Here is a 21748-nt window from a genome sequence, read left to right as displayed (position 1 = left end):
AAACCCGGGTACTCTCCCAGTGTCAGTCAACAGATTGGGAGGTACCAAACCTAAGGCTCTGAGAACAATGGGGAGTCAGACAACTTGGCACTTTGGATGCAAGCGTGACATTTTCAAAGCGAGGTCCACATATTTGCCACGTTTTCCTGTATCTTGTCAATCACATTAGTGTCAAAAGGGACAACAAATTCAATAATATGAATGATTTCATAGAATTTATCAAAAAGGACAAGATCAGGTTTGTTGACCTGGAAACGTCTGAGGCTGTATAGGGGCCTATTCCAAGGTATTTTGTATTTATCATTTTCCATGACGCCCTCTACATATTCTGGGTCATACCATGGATGGACCTCTGTCCAAACCACAAGCATGGCGAAGACGGTAATAAAAGGATCGAGCCATTCCATCATGTTGCTTTAGATACTGTGATTGTGCCAAAGCTTGGCATCCACTGACCATATGTTGTACAGACTCATATAATTCATTTCATATTTATGTCTTGATGCAAAATCACACATTGATGGTTTTGAGTGGGAAGAGACTGGCCCTGATAAGGCCACTTTTCAGGCCATCCGACTTCATCCAAGCATAGGAATCTACAGGGTTGCTGATCTTCTCAACACAGTGCACATCAACTTGATTCTGGTCCGATATAATATGGCCCTTCTTTTGGTTGACACTCATTTCTGTACAGTCCAGCAGTAAGGGGCCATCCACAAAATCAACACTGACATTGAGATTATGTCCCACATCCTTGGCTCGTTTATGGAAACTGTGGAATGCCTTGTTTTTATTATGAGTCTTGACATACTTCACAGTTGGATCATCAGACAAATAAATGTGTGCAAAGGTGACAATACAATTCTATCATGAAGAACCTCCGCGTTAATCAAACCACGCCCTCCCATTATGATTGGTAAATATAAGCGATTGAGGGAAGAGGGGGGGGGTGGGATCTATTGTCTGTCATGATGCTTCTTGTGAGGGTGTCAATGCTCTTTATTATTATTATTATGATTCATTCATTCATTCATTCATTCATTCATTCTCCTTTTTCTTCTTCTTCTTCTTCTTCTTAGCGGTTGCGTGTATGTGATGAAAACTGGGATTTGTACCCCTCCTTGTGTTGTGTTTGTCCTTACACTGTTGTAAATGAGAATTGGTTGGCAATGATGGCTGCCGCGTGTTCCTTATCAGTTCCCTGTTTGCCTGCACTGAACTCAGCATCAGAAGAACTTGCGAAGTGGTTGCCTGAGGTCACATTGTACAATAAACAGTAGCTTCATCCCCATCATCATAACAGGGCAGATAGTAGGCATGTGACCGTGACAGGCAGTGTGACCGTGACAGGCGGTGTGACCGTGACAGGCGGTGTGACCGTGACAGGCGGTGTGACCGTGACAGGCGGTGTGACCTGGCTGACCTGCAGCATCCTGTCCTGATAGTGTGGATTGTTGCTCATGTTATCAACCACTGGTTTGTTTTGCGATATAGCTATAATATCGCTGATTGATGTGCTTTATCACTGGGTGGTTGCGTAGCCTAGTGGTTAAAGTGTTCGCTCGTCACGCCAAAGACCCGGTTTTGATTCCTCACATTGGTACAATGTGTGAAGCCCATTTCTGGTGTCCCCAGCCATGATACTGCGGGAATATTGCTTTAGGCAGTTTAAGACCATACTCACTCACTCACTCTTCACACAGGCCAATGTTTAGTTCCTTAGCCTTTCACAAATAGCACTATAATTCCATAATACAGATTGTTTACGTTATATTCTAAAATGTTTTGACCCATGTCAACCATATTGTTTCTCAGGAGGAATCAATGAAGGCCAAGTTCAGGGAGGTGTACGGCGACATCCCACTCCACCTGGTGAGCCTGTACAGAACTAAACCCACCCTGGGGCTGGCGATAGAGGGCGGGGCCAACACCAGGCAGCCACTCCCACGGGTCATCAATGTACAGGTATGATTCCAGAGTTTTACCACACACAACCTATACACAGGAGATTATGGAGATCAATTATCGATAAATATCAGAGAAGCCACTGGTGAGGAGTAACACATGAGTGCATTGATTACTTTGTGGATGTTTGAGATATAACAAAAACAGTTGCTTTCCGTCTTCGACAATTGACATTACAGACAGTAACAAGTCTGTTTTTGTAAGTTTATGTAAGTTATAATTGATGACAACAATTTCGTATCGATAATTGTTAATATTTCTTCTCATCAGCGATAATTTCGATTATCAATGTTTTTAGCCAGCCCTAGAGACGCTAGTCGCTGTAGGCAGCTTGGGTTGCAAAGTCCCCAGGAAGTTGAGAATGATAACCGGAATGCAAACGGATCCACTGGTCGGGGAACAAATAAAACCGCATTTGAGCAGATACCAGTACCTTGATACCTGCAGTATAGAAATGTATAAAATAATAATTAGAATATATTGCTGAGTGTGGTGTTAAACAACAAACAACCAAACAAACAAAAGGGTTCACACCAGTGGTGTTTGAATGTACCGGTAACATTGGTCCAGTCAGATAGCAATTTGTCACACAGCAAAAGAAATACATTCAAAATTTAGACTTACCAAAATTCACGTCACGTTAGTAGAAGTAGACAGATTAGGATAATGTACATGTGGATTAGGGCTGGGACGGGTAACTCGGGTAATCGGGTCGGGTGGGTACTGAGTAGGACCCGGGTACCCACAGGACTACCCAGACCCGTGGTTAGTCATGTGATATATTGTTTCATGACAAAATTTCACTATATAACTACATGATTACACGACAATTTTAAGTCTTGAATGTTCGCATTTCTTCATGACTATGAAGACGTTCCTTCTGACTTATGTATGTTTGAACAAAGCTAAAACTTCAGTCAACTTCAGTGTATGCATGACCACATCGTTTTATACGTGTCTCTAAATACATTTTACCAAGGCTACTGTCAAACTATTTCAAACTGGAATTTGGTACCTATCTCTTGACACCAACAGAGGGTACCCGGGTAGGGTCGGGTAATAGGGGTGTGGGTACCCGGGTAGTAAATCAGGACTCGTCCCAGCCCTAATGTGGATGACTAATTGTTGTGTGATTGTTGGGGATGTGCTCTACTCCACCCTGGTCACAGATTAGGTCCAAAATATTGGGGCAATTTAGTATTGGTTATAATTTCGGGACTGGTCATTTATTGCAGGGTTGGGTGGGGGTGGGGGTCAGAGTTTTTTTATGCACTAATGTACAGAAAATAATGACCCTTGGATGACCCTCCCAGTGTCCTTGTACAAACAAAATGCAATTTAAAATAGAGTAGACTACCGGTATGGATAAAACGAACACGCTTATAACGAACTGACGGATATAACGCACTTACTTTGTGGTCCCGACTATTTGCAGTAGTAATGCTGTATATATGCTTATAACAAACTACGGTTATAACGAACGAAAATTATTAGTCCCTTTGAGTTCATTATAACCGTAGTTTACTGTACTTTGTATTTTATTATATACTGTCCATTTTTCATGACCCTCCCCGAATATGTGAATTTTTTTTATGGCCCTCTTCAAGAGACTGTCGTATTTTTTGGTGACCCTCCCAATTCCCTCTGATCACGCACCCTATAATATATGACTGGTACCAGACGTTCTATTGAACACATCAGATGGAATGGCAAGTTCAAGGTCACTATTTTCTTTAATTTATCTTGGTTGATGTTATACTTAAAACAATAAAATTGTTACACTTTTTTCATGTGAGAAACATTAGTTTCATCAATATTTTATATCTTGTATTTTAGCCTGGAGGATCAGCATTTGAGTCCGGTGGTTTGAAGGTCGGCCATGTGATTCTGGAGGTCAACGGTCAGACGATGGTGGGCCTTGGTCACACAGACGTAGCCAGGGCCATTGCTGAGGCCTTCAAGAACAAGCAAGCGAACAAGATGGAGTTGCTGGTCACGGAGACAGGTGTGGAGGTGAAGGGTGTTGATGCTGCCAGCGGGATGGAAGAAAAGGACTCAGGAAGATTATAGCCAGGAAGACACACCGAGGTTTACAGAGGGAGAAGTGTGTAGCAGGGTGTCAGCCACCCTGCAGTGACAACTAGTGAGAACCAGTGACAACCAGCGACAGAGCTGACCATTGTAGTCATGTGACCAAGTGTTGGTCTCCTTAGAGGATTCAGGATTTTTCGAACCATATCCAGCTCAATAACTAGTCAAGGTGTCATTTCCAAGTCAAGGTGGCTGAAAAAAAACGGGGTAGCACCCCTCCACCCCTCTGGACCTGACAGTGAACTGGGATATACCTGGAAGGACCAACCTGATGAAGACTTGTTAAAGATGAAGAATGTGGATGCTTTTGGGGGAGGTTTAGCTGTCAAATATTTATCTGAGGGATGGTGACAGACTATGGATTCAAAACAATGAATATTGAATGTGCAATTATATGTTGATGACTGAGGATCTGTTGTTTCACTGAAGTCAGGGACTGCGACCGCCTGGCGATGTGTTGTGTGGGATTCTTCAGCAAGTGGCTTATGATGGATGGCATGTGACCAGTACCTTGGAGAACATTCTACACTGTCCATACTAGTGAAGGGGTTGACTGACGGGAGTGGTCAGAGATGAAGTAGTCTTAGATGATGATGATGATGATGATGATGATGATGATGATGAATACTGTTGAAGATAATGGAATGGGGTCGCCTATACCTGGTTCAAATGGCACAATGTTCTAGGATATGGAAAACTCATTTATTTTGGATGCTCATGATGCTTCCAGTGAGATGAAAACTCATTTTAGTGGAAGGAACTCTCCATGGCATCTGTGCTTGTCAATCATCAAGCACAGGAACTTGTCTTGAGGCAATGGCGTTTGTCTGCAATATCCTCCAGGACATCACAATGTCAGTTGTTTAGTACTAATGTGTACCCCTGGGGTTCTGGGTTACGCAAGGTGCCCCGGCAGCCGATGCTGGTCGTAAGAGGCAACTTAATGAATCAGGTGGTCAGGCATGGTGACTTGGTTGCCTCCATGTCGTCGGCCCCCATTGACGTAGATCGCTGCTCACAATATCGATCAGTGGATTATGTGGTCCGGACTGGATAATCTACAGATTGCGATCATATAGCTGGAAATTTGCTGTGTGGCTTTAAACAACAAAGATTTATTTTGTTTGTTTGTTGTTTAACGCCGCACTCAGCAATATTCCAGCTATATGGCAGTAAACAACAAAGACACACACCTCTGTGTACAGTATTCACATATTCTTGGGAATGAATACATCAGCTATGTTGTTTCAGATAGACTGTATTTAGGAGCCATTGTATGATCATGATGATATCGCATGCATGCATAATGTTTTCATAAATTTCGTTAATCTTGTTTCTGGTGACTTTCTTGTCAAGATACATGAATTTATATTTATATGACGTTTTTATAGAGCTACTTAAGCGTGACCAGGTGATCTTGATCCAGATTGATGTTTTTGATATATACGTGGATCACTGTTCACATTGAATATGCTGATAGTGAATATCTGAATGGCTGTTGGGTCTTAAAAATAAAGTATCGATATTGACACTATGACCCGTGGGGATAGGATATAGAATATAAGAATATAGCACCCCGGCAGGCCAGCTTATCCTAAGAGGCGACAAAGTGGCTCGGGTGTCATTGTATTCCAGCTGCATATCAATGCTCATGATGTCAATCACTGGATTGTCTGGTCAGACTCAATTCTGTACAGGCCGTCATCGTATAGCTGTAATCTTGTGTGCAGCGTTACACAAGAAACGAACCATCAACAAATTGAGATTATGGCAGGTGTGTCATGAGAAACAAAAGCCTTACTTTAGTTGTGCTTGTATATATTGCTGTTGTGTATTAACTCCCCCGATTGAGTGGTTTTATAATGTTTTACATATATCAGTTTTAGCAACCCGGGGGGGTATATTAGATGATATTTTCTGTTTTGTGCTCTAGACCATGTCGATGTCAGTGACTTCAATTCAACACATCTTCATTATCACTGGTCACATAGCGGTCTGTCACTAACACTTGAGCCAGATCGCGTCCTCGAAGACTATTTTGATTACAAGGTCATGATAATCGGCCATTATAGAGCAAAGATGTCACTGTGTGGAGGGACATGTTCATGGAGGGTACGTTACCAGTATTAAACCCATCAATGGACGGCTGTGCACTTAATTACATTATCTGCTCCATGAGGATGATACAACCGATGGTACCTAATAATGTGGGTTTGCATTCACATTAACATTATGTAGGACGACCAGGCACTGCTGGGTGACAACAGGCATTATAAAGATGAGAATGTAAAGCCAATGGTCTATCCTACGCTACGTGTTCCAGCTCTACTGGATACAGACTAGGGTTTTGGTCATGTGGTTAAAATATAGACCTTGCAGGGTGTTACCTTGACCTACAAGGGGCGGTCGGGTAGCCTAGTGGTTAAAGCGTTGGCTCATCAAGCCGAAGATCAGGGTTTGATTCCCGACATGGGTACAATGTGTGAAGCCCATTTCTGGTGTAACCCGCCGTGATATTGCTGGAATATTGCTAAAAGCGGCGTAAAATCAAACTCACTCACTCCCTCAATTTCAATGGTCCTTACAGAAAATATGCCATGGTGTACTGTACTGTACTGTATTGTAAAGTTTAATAACTACTGTCATTACAGGAACTGTATATTTCTCATCAAGAAGTTGGTGCAATGATTAGAATTGTGTGTCCCTTGGGACGCAATATATATTTTTTTCGCATCCATTCTATACACTTACTGGACGCACAATTCCGCATCCCATAAAACCCTGCTCTTGAATCAGTAAAATGCTCCATGATATTTTTCTACTTTTGATGACAAATACTGGAAGCTTCCATCCTCTACAGTATTTTCCCATTGTTTTGATTTTTATCATCATAAGCTTCGCCCAATATTCTAAAGAGATAACACTGACACCACGTGCAGGTTTGATGAGAAATAATAACAGTGAAATTTATGCATGTCACAATTTTGGTGACCATTGCACACATTGGTACATATCTACTTGATCGATGTGTGCAATAAGCATGATTAGCATCAGTAATATGTCTGTGTTTGGGGGGTCTCTGCTGGTCTGTATTTTGTATGAAGAATCTTGCAGGTCTGCAATTCTGATGTTTCTTATACTGGATACTGGTAATACTGCCTGGTACTGTTGTTATCTGTTACCATGGTGATCAAAGAATATACTGGTAAAACTGCCTGGTACCATTGTTATGTTATCATGGTGATCACAGAGGATACTGGTGATACTGCCTGGTACCATTGTCATCTGTTACCATGGTCGGCACAGAGGATAGTGGTAATACTGCCTGGTTCTGTCATCTGTTACCATGGTGATTACAGAGGATACTGGTAATACTGCCTGGTACCATTGTCATCTGTTACCATAGTGACCACAGAGGATAGTGATAACACTGCCTGGTACTGTCATCTGTTACCATGGTGATTACAGAGGATACTGGTAATACTGCCTGGTACCATTGTCATCTGTTACCATAGTGATCACAGAGTATACAGGTAATACTGTCTGGTACTATTCTCAACTGTTACCATAGCAACCATAGATCATTTTGTCACGTCATCACAGAGGATATAAATCACATATTGTATATTACAAAAGACTTATGTTTTCATTTCACATTTAATCTTCCATCAGCATGGCATTTACATTGATTTATCTATACACCAAGAATATACAGATTCATAAATACAATTACAACATGATCAAGATATAATTGCCAAGATAAGAGAAACAACAAGTCAACAACATAGATGGGATGTTGACGATATAACAATGTTCTCTCCTTTAAAAGAGAGTGCATTCTGTTCGACACACCTCTTGAGCAGTTCTGTTGTTCGCGTCCCGGGTCGCCCCGGCTATGTTTCTAGGTTTGTCAGCACCAAGCCATGCTCGTGGCTTTCACCAAGGTGGTTAATGTCTAAGGCCTGCATCAACATGATCACTTTGGGCTCTCGTCCCACATCAAGCTGACACGCTGATGTGACTTGAATATGTTAAAAGAGGCGTTAAAACCCAACTCACTCACTCACTCACTCCTGGTTGAATTATGTGATCGTACCCCAAAAGCTTGAACAGTTGCTCATGCTGTTAATGGGCAGTCGGGTAGCCTAGTGGTTGAAGCGTTCGCTTGTCACGCTGAAGACCTTGGTTCAATTCCCGACATGGGTACAATGTGTGATGCCTTTTCTGGTGTCCCCCGCCGTGATATTGCTGGAATATTGTTAAAAGTGGCGCCAAACTATACTCACTCACACTGTCAACCCTAGTTTGCAGACAAGACTTGATTAGTGATATTTCTGTGATATTGCAGCAGCAGAAAACAACATTCACTCACTCACTCATTCCAATCTCACTGAACATGTTAATGTCTTAAGTTGTACAGCAGTTTGTCAGGAAAGCCTCCGTTGATCCAGGATGTCATTCTGGATTGATCACAAGCTGCCTTAGAACCAGAAGAGGATAAATCGGGGATACTGCCTGTCCGACAAGGCAACTGCGATCATCATAACAACGTACCGACAATCATCTCTAGATACACTTATCTCTTATTATTCCTGTATCATTTTGTAACAAACCATATTGAAATTGACAAGGGGGAGGCTCTGCTTATTAAAACCATACACAACAAGTTCAAATATGTCAAAGATCGAGGAGCAGAGATTTAAGTTCGACTTTTTTATATTAGTTACTAGGAAATCTTACACTGCTGCGTTTTCTGAAAAATCGGTAATATACACATGGACTGTCATCTATATTTGACTTGGGCACTTTTAAAGATTACTTGTAGATAGGCGATGATGGTCAGGGGGACTTCATGCTGAGATTACTGTATAATACCTTGTTATAGGATACAGTTAATTCTCACATCTACCATTACATCAAAGCTGATTGCATCTTCTGAAAACTGCCACATCCCATCAGCACCTTTCAGTCTCGAGATCAGTGTCTACTGTGATAGTGCAGTTACATGCTGAACAATGAACAAAACTGCACCCTCACACCATGGTTCAAATTATCACTGGCAGTAATGACATAATTATATTGACCATGTTCACACTAACACTACATATTAACCATTAACAACCTTTTCTTGTGCTCTGCACAAATGCAGCTGTCTTACTGAGCATCCAATAGGTACACAGCAATTGGCAATAACATTAACACTTCATCAGCCCATGGATTGTAGTCGGATGCATCTGGGCACAATCCACAAATGATCTCAGCGCTAAGATGATCGTAACCCTCACTGTTTGACTTACAATAATGTGGCGCTAAGGTTGCTGTGGGGAAGAAGGCCTGAGGAATAGGACCTTTATGTTTTGTGGAAGCTAGAAAATGACTTTTCTCCAAACGTAGTGTTTTGATCCACATGTATCTTCATGGAAGAACTGATGTCCCTCATTGTCCCACATCGCACTAAGAAGGTAGAGTGAGTGAGTGACTATGGTTTTACACCGCTTTTAGCAATATTCCAGCAATATCACGGCGGAGGACACCAGAACTGGGCTTCACACATTGTACCCATGTCCGGACTCGAACCCGGGTCTTTGGTGTGACGAGCGAACGCTTTAACCACTAGGCTCCCGGACCGCCCCCTAAGAAGGTAGACGAGCTTCCTGTGACACTGAACAAACCAATAGAGCTACTGGTCTTCTTCGGTCAACTAAAGGTGCTGCTGTACAAGCCATCCTTAGCTCTACGACTGTCGTAAATCTGTTAAGGTTTGGGAGTCACAATCACCTTAGATCGCCTTGTACAATGGCACCCAGGACATTTTAGCAAAATTCAAGCATAATGATGACCTTCGGGAGGTTGGTCCATGAATATGCATGAATTTCACGAAATACTCCTGTGATTCCACAAGCCCTTTGATAATGTTACTAGTCACGAACCTTCTGGGTAGTGTTTTTACTGCTGGTACATCCTGCAATACATCCATCATATATCTACTATTTACAACAACTAAACTAAGATTAAAACCTAGTCCCATCTATGTTCAACCCCTTCTTATCACACAAGGAACAAGTGTACTTTGACAGGAGTTCGACCAAGGCAGGTCCAACTCTATAAAACCTTTTTCACACAGGACATAGGACATACCTACTGAACTTAGTTCATATGATTTTATGACTCAGGTCACATTTTGATTCTTGCAGGAGATAATACATTTATCCCTGAATTCATGTAATATACAAAACATGATTTCTAAGTGTGCCCTTTGGGTCCCTGCACTTCTGATTTTAACCTGTCATTGGCACTACAATACAAGGAATTTAGAACACTGCAATACCTAGCACCTAGTTAAAACAAACCAACTTTATTTTTAAGCAAATCATTATTAAATTTCTTTCTGCTTTTTAAGGAAAAGAACAGGCGGATGCATGATCAAAGTAACAATACATCTCTGATACTGATAAAGCCAAGACTAATAAAGGAACTGGATTGTCCATTACATACACGTGAACACATTGGTACTGGCTTAGACGATTCATATTCTTAGGTCAACAATTTCATCAAATATGCTGGTCCAATGACAAATTCAAGTAATAATTAATGAGGACCAGGGTGGTTTGTACAAAACAACCTTAGCACTACGACTGTCGTGAGTCAATGTTGAAATATGGGAGTTACGATCACCTTAGCACTACAACTGTTGTGAGTCAATGTTGAGATATGGAAGTTACAATCACCTTAGCACTACGACTGTTGTGAGTCAATGTTGAGATATGGGAGTTACAATCACCTTAGCACTACGACTGTTGTGAGTCAATGTTGAGATATGGGAGTTACAATCACCTTAGCACTACGACTGTCGTGAGTCAATGTTGAGATATGGGAGTAACGATCACCTTTGCACTACGACTGTCGTGAGTCAATGTTAAGATATGGGAGTTACAATCACCTTTGCACTACGACTGTCGTGAGTCAATGTTGAAATATGGGAGTTACGATCACCTTAGCACTACAACTGTTGTGAGTCAATGTTGAGATATGGAAGTTACAATCACCTTAGCACTACGACTGTTGTGAGTCAATGTTGAGATATGGGAGTTACAATCACCTTAGCACTACGACTGTTGTGATTCAATGTTGAGATATGGGAGTTACAATCACCTTAGCACTACGACTGTCGTGAGTCAATGTTGAGATATGGGAGTAACGATCACCTTTGCACTACGACTGTCGTGAGTCAATGTTAAGATATGGGAGTTACAATCACCTTTGCACTACGACTGTCGTGAGTCAATGTTGAGATATGGGAGTAACGATCACCTTTGCACTACGACTGTCGTGAGTCAATGTTAAGATATGGGAGTTACAATCACCTTTGCACTACGACTGTCGTGAGTCAATGTTAAGATATGGGAGGTACAATCACCTTTGCACTACGACTGTCATGAGTCAATGTTAAGATATGGGAGTTACGATCACCTTAGCGCTACGACTGTCGTGAGTCAATGTTAAGATATTGGGAGTTACGATCACCTTAGAGCTACTACCGTTGTAAGTCTATGTTAAGGTATGGGTGTTACAATCATCTTAGTGCTAAGATCGTTTTGAACAACGGCACCCTGGTGTGTTAATGAGGCGCTTTCACACAATTGGTACCAAAGTATCCATGAGCTTGTTACGACTGTCTGTCGTCAATACATCACAGTTTTTATATACTGTGTTCGTCTATCGCTCGGCAAGGATACCCCCGGTATGTGGTGACAAACGTCTATTTTAACTGAGCCAAGGAAATGAGGAAGTGTATAACTCATGGATTACATTCCAGAGCAGTGATGATTTACCATTAAACCACTGCCACGGACTAATTTGTATATCACATGATCAGACTTTTCACTTGTTCATAAACAAATCTGCTTAAACCGAAATCAGAGCAGACAGGCCTAATGCAAGATAGACACAATTTTATGGATAACAACTTCTTTAATACTGTAAAAAAAAGCAAAAAAAAGCGACGTTTCGGTATAGATCCTTATACCGTTGTCAAGCAAGACTGATGCCTAATGCAAGCCTTTCTTTGGTCTGATTTCAGTGTATTTACTATGTATAACATTTTATAGTCACTAGGGCTGGCTTAATATAATCTATATTTATCGATAATTGATTGATATTTTGTTAACAATTATCGATCTCAATGATCTATATCGATAACCAGCCCTAATAGTCCCGATATGGCTGAAATACTACTGATGTGACTTTAAATTTTAACTCACTAACTCATTGGTCTGAGTACTTGCTGGCTTCAATCTATCAGTAGCCAGGCCACCGCTTGAATCGTTACATATCGACTACACCGCAGTGGCTGTATGTATTCAGGGTTGATGGAGGAATGTAGTTTATACAAATCCGTGAGGTATTGCCGACGTATCGTCAGAATGTCTCTGTGCACCAGACTGTCCCGTACAGCCATCCCAGTGATGATGTGCATACTCCTACATACATGGAAACCAGAAACACAAATAGTACAGTCTTTGTTGATCATGTCCCAGTGATGATGTGCATACTCCTACATACATGGAAATCAGAAACACAAATAGTACAGTCTTTGTTGATCATGTGCGAATCTGGAACTTTCCCGCCCTTGTTAAATACTTCACTCCCTTGAAAGGTTTGTATTTCTGAAAGCAGAGAATATCAACATTGTTAATGTTATATCACAGTGTACCGTATTCGACGTAATAAGCGCCCCGCTCTAATAAGCGCCCACGGCAATATTTGCTAATATATTGGCTAGTGAACAATCCCAATTAGCACCCCTTCCGATTGATCAATGAACACTTATTTATTCGCGTATAATATGCACTCGTGTGTTATATGCACCTTTAATTATGGGCAATTAAATCCTGGAAAATATATCTGTCGTGTATAATACGCACAGACTTTTCATTTGTTTCTTTTCAGGCTGTCACCATAAATCACAAAATTTACGATCTTTCAACTCTGTATTTGTTTCTCACCAAAATTATATTCTAATAAGAGCCCCCTATTTCTAATTTTGAGAGCGCCCTGGGCGCTTATTACGTCTAATACGGTATATCAAATTTGAATTATTTGAAACATTTGTATAAATGACATGAATTATACATGGATTAGCATTTGTCTGAGAAACTAAGTGAACACGTGGTCAATGACAGCGGCAGAAGAAGAAACCGAAATATTTCTAGAGTCCAAATTCTGTGGATCCATGATGTAAACAAACAATGCTTAAAGGGATTCACATGCAGGGTTAAAAATTGGCACTAGTCCTATAGTCCTTGCCAAACTGCCGAATGGTAAAGGTATCATAAGGACTAGTAGAAAATTGCCATTTTTAAGGGTTTTGCTATATGTTATCATTATAAGGACTAGTGGACGAAAACTGTTAGTTTCTAACGCTGCACATGACGACCAGTTATGTTTTCATACATTGGGCAGTGGGGTTACCAATTGGTAAAAGCGATTATTCGTCACACCGAAGGCACAAGTTTGATCCCCCAGATGGGTACAATGTGTGAACCCCATTTCTGGTGTCCACTGCTATGACATTGCTGGATTATTGCTAAAAGAGGCGTCAAAAGCATACTCACTCGTTCAGTTCCTACTTGTTCCTACAAATGTTCCTACTTGTTCCTACAAATGTTCCTTAATAACAAGGCCTACTAAATACAAAATGCTGGTGTGATGCGTCTTTCGCCATCACGGTCATGGTTCACAAGCCATTTTCCAATGCATCAGATTTGACTTTTTCACCCTTCTGTCTTAAGGTAAAATAAAGTACCTTCAAGGCATGGCCTAAATTTGACATAAACTATGGCACAGTTAGTATTATCTCAAAACTTTTGCCTGGACAGGCAGTAAAAACAAGGGTTGACTTTTAGAATGGAAAATTAGGTAATTTTTTTGGTAATCAGGAAAGTTATTTCATTCCTTTTTTTCTGATTCCTAAAACACATGAAGATGACGGCCTCCATTATCCATTTGATCATACATGTATCGATCTCCATTCAACTATGGACATACCCTGGACCTGTTCGCCACAACATCAAGAGTTTGAAATAAATAACCAATCAAAATACCACTTCTGAATACGAGTTCAGTAAAGATCAACATTCAAAATTGCAGCCCCATACGAGCGAGCCCTCGATATAGAGAACAAAGTCAGATGACTGTTTTTATTATTATTAAGTGGGAAAATATGTTATTCTGAGTAGAAGACAGAGGGATTGATAGTCATATGCTACAAGACAGTCCCAGTTCCTGTTTTTTAGATGCACACAAGGCAAGTCGAGTATTGGCAATAAATCCACTTGCTGGCCCAGGATTTATTATCATGATAGAATGGAGATGTGATCGACAGGATTATCGAGGATGGAAGATGATGGGTATGCAGGTTTGTAATAAATAAATCCTTGTCAAATGAACGATACAGATAAGGGAAATATTCATGTTAAACCACGTTCAACAAATATCTGTCCACATTATGACTGACTGACTGACTGAGTATGGTTTTACGCCGCTTTTAGCAATATTCCAGCAATATCAGGGTTGGGGACACCAGAAATGGGCTTCACACATTGTACCCATGTCGTGAATCGGACCCCGGGTCTTCGGCGTGACGAGCAAACGCTTTAACCACTAGGCTACCCGATCACCCGTCCACATTATGAATCCAACAAAGCACAATTCACTTGGTAAAGTTGATACAGAGAGTGTGTGTGTTTATCTATGCCTAACACCTCACTCAGCAATAGTCCAGTCAAATGACGCAGCCTTTAAACAATTGAGTCTGGACCAGACAATTCAGTGATTGACATTGTGAGCAATGATCCACGCTATCGGGGTACGTTGACACGCTATCAACCAAATCACCGAGAAAAACCAACTGATCTATTAAGTCGCCTCTTACAACCACCACAGTTGCAAGGGACCAGTTCTATCCCTGAATCCACATGGGTTTCCCACTCAAGTCGCTTCTTACGACTAGCAATGGGGTGGTGTGGACCCATCCTACCCCAGAACTCCATGGGAGCGACACAACAAATATTGTTGTTTCCGATGCAATAACAACATATATCATAAATGAAATATTTTAAAAAATTCAAATAAACTTAACGTTAAGATAGGATTAACAGATATTGATAACAGCTCAATATTAAAACTAAATATTAGTTCATGAGTACATGAATTTATACTGAACTACGAACATCTTGAAAACCTTTTCCCTCCATGCAAAGCAAGGTTAAGACTGAAATACATCAGCAGTCCTCTACGTTTTCAGCATGCAGTCAGTACAATCTAGCTTAAACTGTACAACAGACTACTGAATAATTAGATCAACAGCAGAGAAACCAAAGGAATCGACTGTCAACAGAAGATATGAAATCCTGTTTATGGTAAGGGAGATAACTCAATGTACATGATGTACTAATGAACATTTTTCGTAAGCAACCATTTCAATCTCATCTAATATCAGGGCCCCGTTCCACAAAGTGATCTTAGCACTATGACTGTCTTATGTCAGTGTTAAAGTATGGGAGTTACATTTGACTTAGTGCTAAGATGGCTTTGCAGAATGGAGCCCAGATCTCCTACTCCGATATGATAGCTCTCTGTGAGAAGATCTGAGGACAACCACATAGGAGGTTGCATCTGGTGAACTTTCTAATTAGCCAGTAAGCAGTGAGGCTTCTAAATTCTTCGATTGATAGTGCGAAGCATTCAGACAAGCAGACCTGACATCTGTATCTCGAAAATGAACATCAAGTATTATCCCAAATATAACATTTGTTACATTTGTCCACTTTCTGGCATTGTGTGTTCAGGAACCTCATGGGGGGAGTTCCACATGCCAAAAACATTAAGCCCCCTGTGTTGCGGATATTTCGTACATACTGTTGCTTCTGAGCACAATGGCATCTACCCCCAAAACAAGGTTAGAACTACATTTAAAAGCTTTAGGAGCCTGGGTAAAGATAAATGCCTTTGTAATGTTAAAACAATGGGGAAATTTGAAATTTGTACTAGCCCACAAGAATTTGTCTCGCGGGTTAGTGTTAATTTTTAACTCATTGAGGGTAGTTTGCATTCCAAGGCATTTTCTTTTCATAAGATTAAAATGTCTGCATCGAGGTGTTAAGAAATGAGTGAGTGAGTATGGTTTTATGCGGGTTTTAGCAATATTCCAGCAATATCACGGCGGGGGACACCAGAAAAGGCCTTCACACATTGTACCCATGTTGGGAATCGAACCCAGGTCTTCGACGTGACAAGCGAACGCTTTAACCACTAGGCTACCCGACCACCCCGTTAACAATCATTTAGAAAGCTGACATCAGACTGGCTCCAGACCGCCAAATTTAGATTTGGTGGTCGCTCAGGGATCTCCCATGGAGGTGTCCTCAGACCTTCATGCAGAGAGGTATCATATCGGAGAAAAACATCTGATTTAAATCACATGTTGATAATGAGGATAAAAATGAAATACAAAAAACATTTATATTTCTCGTCATAATGAAAGAGCTGACATTTATTTAACAGTTGATTTGGTTGGCATCTCTGATGTTTACAAATACACAGATGACAAAATGGGTGAGAATCTACTAAAACAGCTTGATATTCATCAGGATCATGCCACATCTGCTGAAACACAATCTCAAACACAATCTCGAACACAATCTCGAACAAAGGACACAACAACACAACTTAAACAGGGTGGTGAAAAGGATGACCCAGGATATTTTGAGTGGAACGTTTTCACAAGTGTCTAATCGTTTGAGTGTAAAAACCTCAAGGTGCTTTTTGAGATGAAGAAATAATTGGAAAAATATGCTGAGAACATCAGCCAATTTTGCCTAAAGCATAAGAGTGAGTATTTTGAGTGATTGGGGCTGAATTCTGTAGCTGACAAGGGCTAAGATACATCATGAACATCCAGTGAAACTGTGCTTCATTGTGTGAGTGTTAATCCATAACAGCTGGAAACTTGCTGATGCTGCATTAAGCTTGTTCATTCATTCGTTCACTCACTCACTCACTCACTCACTGCGCTGGTGAAATGCACAAGCATCAACATGGTGCTGACATACCAAAGATCAGAATTAGGTTGAAACCGTAAACAGGATCCTTGCAATGCTAAGGGACACAATTCAGTACGGCAAACTGCATCACCACACACCACTGGGTGAGTGTGTGAGTGAGAGAGTTGTCTTTTAAGCCACTTCTAGCAATATTCCAGCAATATCAAAGGGGACACCAGAAATGGGAGCCATCAAAGATCATGCACCCAATCCATTTTAGAAGAATGTTTTAAAAAGATAGAATAATGGAGCATTCCTAAGACTGGTAGCTGTCCCATGGATTGAGTCCTCACTTGAGGAATGTAGTGCTAGATTTTCATATGAATGAATAATGACTTATATATCAAAGCATTCCAACAATTATATGAGTGATGGAGTAGAAAGCAGGATGCTGATGTTGAGAGGCAGAAACAATGGTAGTCGGTGCTTCTCCTCAGGGAGAGCATGCAGCGGCGCCATGCAGTGTTCGGATGAGACTCCACCACGCACAACAGGGAAGGGGAGACAACCCATGACAACTCCCACTTGGACTGTCTGAATATACTACGGTTGGTAGTTCTCACTTAAGAGAGTTATCACTTACAGGTAGTTATAACTTACAGGGAGTTATCACTTACAGGTAGTTATCACTTACAGGGAGTTATCACTTACAGGTAGTTATCACTTACAGGGAGTTATCACTTACAGGGAGTTATCACTTACTGGCAGTTATCACTTACAGGGAGTTATCACTTACAGGTAGTTATCACTTACAGGGAGTTATCACTTACAGAGAGTTATCACTTACAGGGAGTTATCACTTACATAGAGTTATCACTTACAGGGGGTTATCATTTAAGAGAGTTCTCACTTACAGGGAGTTATAACTTACAGGGAGTTATCACTTAAGAGAGTTATTACTTACAGAGAGTTATCACTTACAGGGAGTTATCACTTACATAGAGTTATCACTTACAGGGGGTTATCATTTAAGAGAGTTATCACTTACAGGTAGTTATAACTTACAGGGAGTTATCACTTAAGAGAGTTATTACTTACAGAGAGTTATCACTTACAGGGAGTTATCACTTACAGGTAGTTATCACTTACAGGTAGTTATCACTTACATAGAGTTATCACTTACAGGGAGGTATCACTTAAGAGAGTTATTACTTACACAGAGTTATCACTTACAGAGGAAGTCACCATTTACAGAGGAAGTCACCACTTAAAGGGTGTTATCACTTAAAGGGAGTTATCACTTACAGAGGAGGTCACCACTTAAAGTGAATTATCACTTAAAGAGGAGGTCACCACTTAAAGGGAGTTATCACTTACAGAGGAGGTCACCACTTAAAGGGTGTTATCACTTAAAGGGAGTTATCACTTACAGAGGAGGTCACCACTTAAAGTGAATTATCACTTAAAGAGGAGGTCACCACTTAAAGGGAGTTATCACTTAAAGAGGAGGTCACCACTTAAAGTGATTTATCACTAACAGAGGAGGTCACCACTTAAACGGAGTTATCACTTAAAGGGTGTTATCACTTAAAGTGAGTTATCACTTAAAGGGAGTTATCACTTACAGAGGAGGTCACCACTTAAAGGGAGTTATCACTTAAAGGGAGTTATCACTTAAAGGGAGTTATCACTTACAGAGGAGGTCACCACTTAAAGGGAGTTATCACTTAAAGGAAGTTATCACTTAAAGGAAGTTATCACTTAAAGGAAGTTATCACTTAAAGGGAGTTATCACTTACAGAGGAGGTCACCACTTAAAGGGAGTTATCACTTAAAGAGGAGGTCACCACTTAAAGTGATTTATCACTAACAGAGGAGGTCACCACTTAAACGGAGTTATCACTTAAAGGGTGTTATCACTTAAAGGGAGTTATCACTTACAGAGGAGGTCACCACTTAAAGGGAGTTATCACTTAAAGGGAGTTATCACTTAAAGGGAGTTATCACTTAAAGGGAGTTATCACTTACAGAGGAGGTCACCACTTAAAGGGAGTTATCACTTAAAGGAAGTTATCACTTAAAGGAAGTTATCACTTAAAGGGAGTTATCACTTACAGAGGAGGTCACCACTTAAAGGGAGTTATCACTTAAAGGAAGTTATCACTTAAAGGGAGTTATCACTTACAGAGGAGGTCACCACTTAAAGGGAGTTATCACTTAAAGGGAGTTATCACTTAAAGGTAATTATCACTTAAAGGGAGTTATTACTTACAGAGGAGGTCACCACTTAAAGGGAGTTATCACTTAAAGGGAGTTATCACTTACAGAGTGGGTCACCACTTAAAGGGAGTTATCACTTACAGAGGAGGTCACCACTTAAAGGGAGTTATCACTTACAGAGGAGGTCACCACTTAAAGGGAGTTATCACTTAAAGGGAGTTATCACTTAAAGGGAGTTATCACTTAAAGGGAGTTATTACTTACAGAGGAGGTCACCACTTAAAGGGAGTTATCACTTAAAGGGAGTTATCACTTAAAGGTAGTTATCACTTAAAGGGAGTTATTACTTACAGAGGAGGTCACCACTTAAAGGGAGTTATCACTTAAAGGGAGCTATCACTTACAGAGGAGGTCACAACATACAGGGAAGAGGCACTACTATCAAGTATATTCTGCTCAACAAGTGGAGACAAAACATCCATATCTTTCCTCAACAAACATGGCTGACAAGAAAGAACATAGTCATAGCAAGATTAGACCAATACCACAACCAAGTGTGCTACTATGTTACACACTACATACCCAGGCAAGTCTAGCTAGTGTTAGTTCTTAGCATATACCCATCACACCTGATGTCAATGATGATGAACCTTCACTGGGTCAACCATATACGTGCTTTTTCCGCAAATACGTGCTTTTTTTCAACGCCATGCATCAAGAATAACACGATTGGCTGGAGCGAATCATGCGACATGTGAGTGAGCAACCTTGGCCTAAAACTACTTTAAACAGTAATTCACTTAAGTCAATGTACGTCAGCTTGACGAGGGAGGAAAGACGAAGTGATGCTGGACTTTGATATTTCCATTTTTGTTAAACCCACAAGCAGTGGTGGCAATCCTAGAAACATATTCTTGGTGAATCTGGCATTCCAACATGCAACGCTTAAGAGTGGAGCAGGGAAACCCATGACAGTGTGGGCATCAAACTCTGCCTGGGGTCAGTGGAGTAACCTGAGTGAGTTGTGCCAAACGTGGTATTTCAATTATATCATCATGGTGAATATAGGAATTTATTACTCTGAATCCTGGTGGCTAGGGGACACAACTCTCATTGAAAATATGGGTTGGTCAGCTGGCTCCCCATAGGAACACTTTACCCCAAAATTATTGCACCACTGCTTCATATAAGGTTGGGACTCAACCTGAGTCCACAGTCTGTTAGTGAACACCCAGACCACTGACCTACCTACCTACCTACCTACCTCTTCAAGCAGAACGATCCCAAACCTTAACACTGACAATGACTTAATACCATTAGACAAGAAACTACACAACCACACCTACAGGAACAGGAACAAGAAGAAGACATGAACAAATCCCCGCCGACGACATCCGAGTCGGGACTCCCCCAGGACTTGTCAATGTCTCCACACCAACACGTCCCCCTCGGCGTCCCGCCCATGCTAAACGCCCCACAGTTAGTGTCAAGAGGACAGTTAGGGAAGATATAACATTCACAGCAAGAGAGGAAGCAGGTACTCACTTTTTGATCACCCTGTTTAAGGCAAAATTCTTAAAACTGAGGCTCATATACAACCAAAACTACCAATTTAATACAGAACATCATTTTCGCTTTCATGTCTTCCTTGCAGATGATAATTCCTTGACCGAAAAATGGCCTATTATTATCAATTTCAAATGTGGCCCGACCGGTATGATTAATACTTTCTTACATGACAATTTGAAGTGTTTTAATCACTGGCATCTGCAGAAGACCTTGCAAATGAAATATTGCCAGTTATCAAGGAGTGTTATCTGCATGCACTGAAAAGAGGACGTTGATGTTAATACAGCAATCCATTTTTTATTTATGTTTTTTAAAATCCGGAATAAGTATCTGTGGGAAGACATGAACTCGGCATGATTATCATGATTATCATTATATAATATAAATATATATATGTATCTGTGCTTGATTAAAGATTTGGTCAGTGTTTACATGAGTAGTGGCTTATTGATCTGAACAGCTGACATCAACAATCTCCAACACGTCCTAACGATGCCATCAAGGGAGCACTACCCACAGCACAGTAGATTATTGTATTATGCATTCATTTGCAGAATTTCCTAATATTCATCAAATTATGATGCTTGGCAACCTGACTTTTCTGAGATAGCAGCTTGATGATACATATATGGTGCTGCATTTGTTTACAAGATGATCTTCTAATTATTAGACCTCTTACTACAATTCGATACATTGCTCCGTCAAGATCTGTCAGGAGAACAAAATTCTTTGTACCATTGAGCAAAACATTTGGAACAGCATGTTTGATTTCTTTAGCAGGATAACGAATGCAAATGGGCAGTTCCAAATGAAGAAAATCAAGGTCGCAACATGGCTTTCATTTTGTTTAGGGACAGGGA

General features: G+C 40.7%; 2 protein-coding genes across 7 annotated transcripts in view; one reads left to right on the top strand and one right to left on the bottom strand.

The window, feature by feature from the left end:
* LOC124152777 (whirlin-like) overlaps positions 1-7690 on the top strand; it is a 64217-nt gene extending 56527 nt beyond the window's left edge. For both annotated transcript variants that reach the window (XM_048389037.1, XM_048389035.1), the window contains 2 exons: positions 1816-1965; positions 3802-7690. In XM_048389037.1, coding sequence (XP_048244994.1) covers positions 1816-1965; positions 3802-4035 — 384 coding nt within the window. In that variant the 3' untranslated portion in view covers positions 4036-7690. The remainder of the gene's footprint in view (positions 1-1815; positions 1966-3801) is intronic.
* Positions 7691-11408: 3718 nt separating this feature from the next.
* Positions 11409-21748, bottom strand: part of LOC124152780 (AP-3 complex subunit mu-2-like) — a 33587-nt gene continuing 23247 nt past the window's right edge. Inside the window, exons 13-15 of one of the 5 annotated variants that reach the window (XR_007219335.1) lie at positions 20865-20876; positions 12587-12722; positions 11409-12512 (exon numbers count right to left, since the gene is read on the bottom strand). Coding sequence is in view for 3 of the 5 variants with exons in the window: in XM_046525838.2 (XP_046381794.1) it covers positions 12583-12586; positions 12661-12722; positions 20865-20876 (78 nt within the window). In the remaining 2 variants the exon portion in view is untranslated. Of the gene's footprint in view, positions 12723-20864; positions 20877-21748 lie in introns of all 5 variants that reach the window. The other 4 variants (XR_006863554.2, XM_046525838.2, XM_046525837.2 and 1 more) reach the window with 4 other exon arrangements.

This window comes from Haliotis rufescens, unplaced genomic scaffold (genome assembly GCF_023055435.1).
Source record: "Haliotis rufescens isolate VD_foot unplaced genomic scaffold, xgHalRufe1.0.p SCAF_8, whole genome shotgun sequence".
NCBI lineage: Eukaryota > Metazoa > Mollusca > Gastropoda > Lepetellida > Haliotidae > Haliotis > Haliotis rufescens.
The sequence above is the reverse complement of the archived record's forward strand: the minus strand, read 5'-3'. Positions and strand labels throughout refer to the sequence as shown.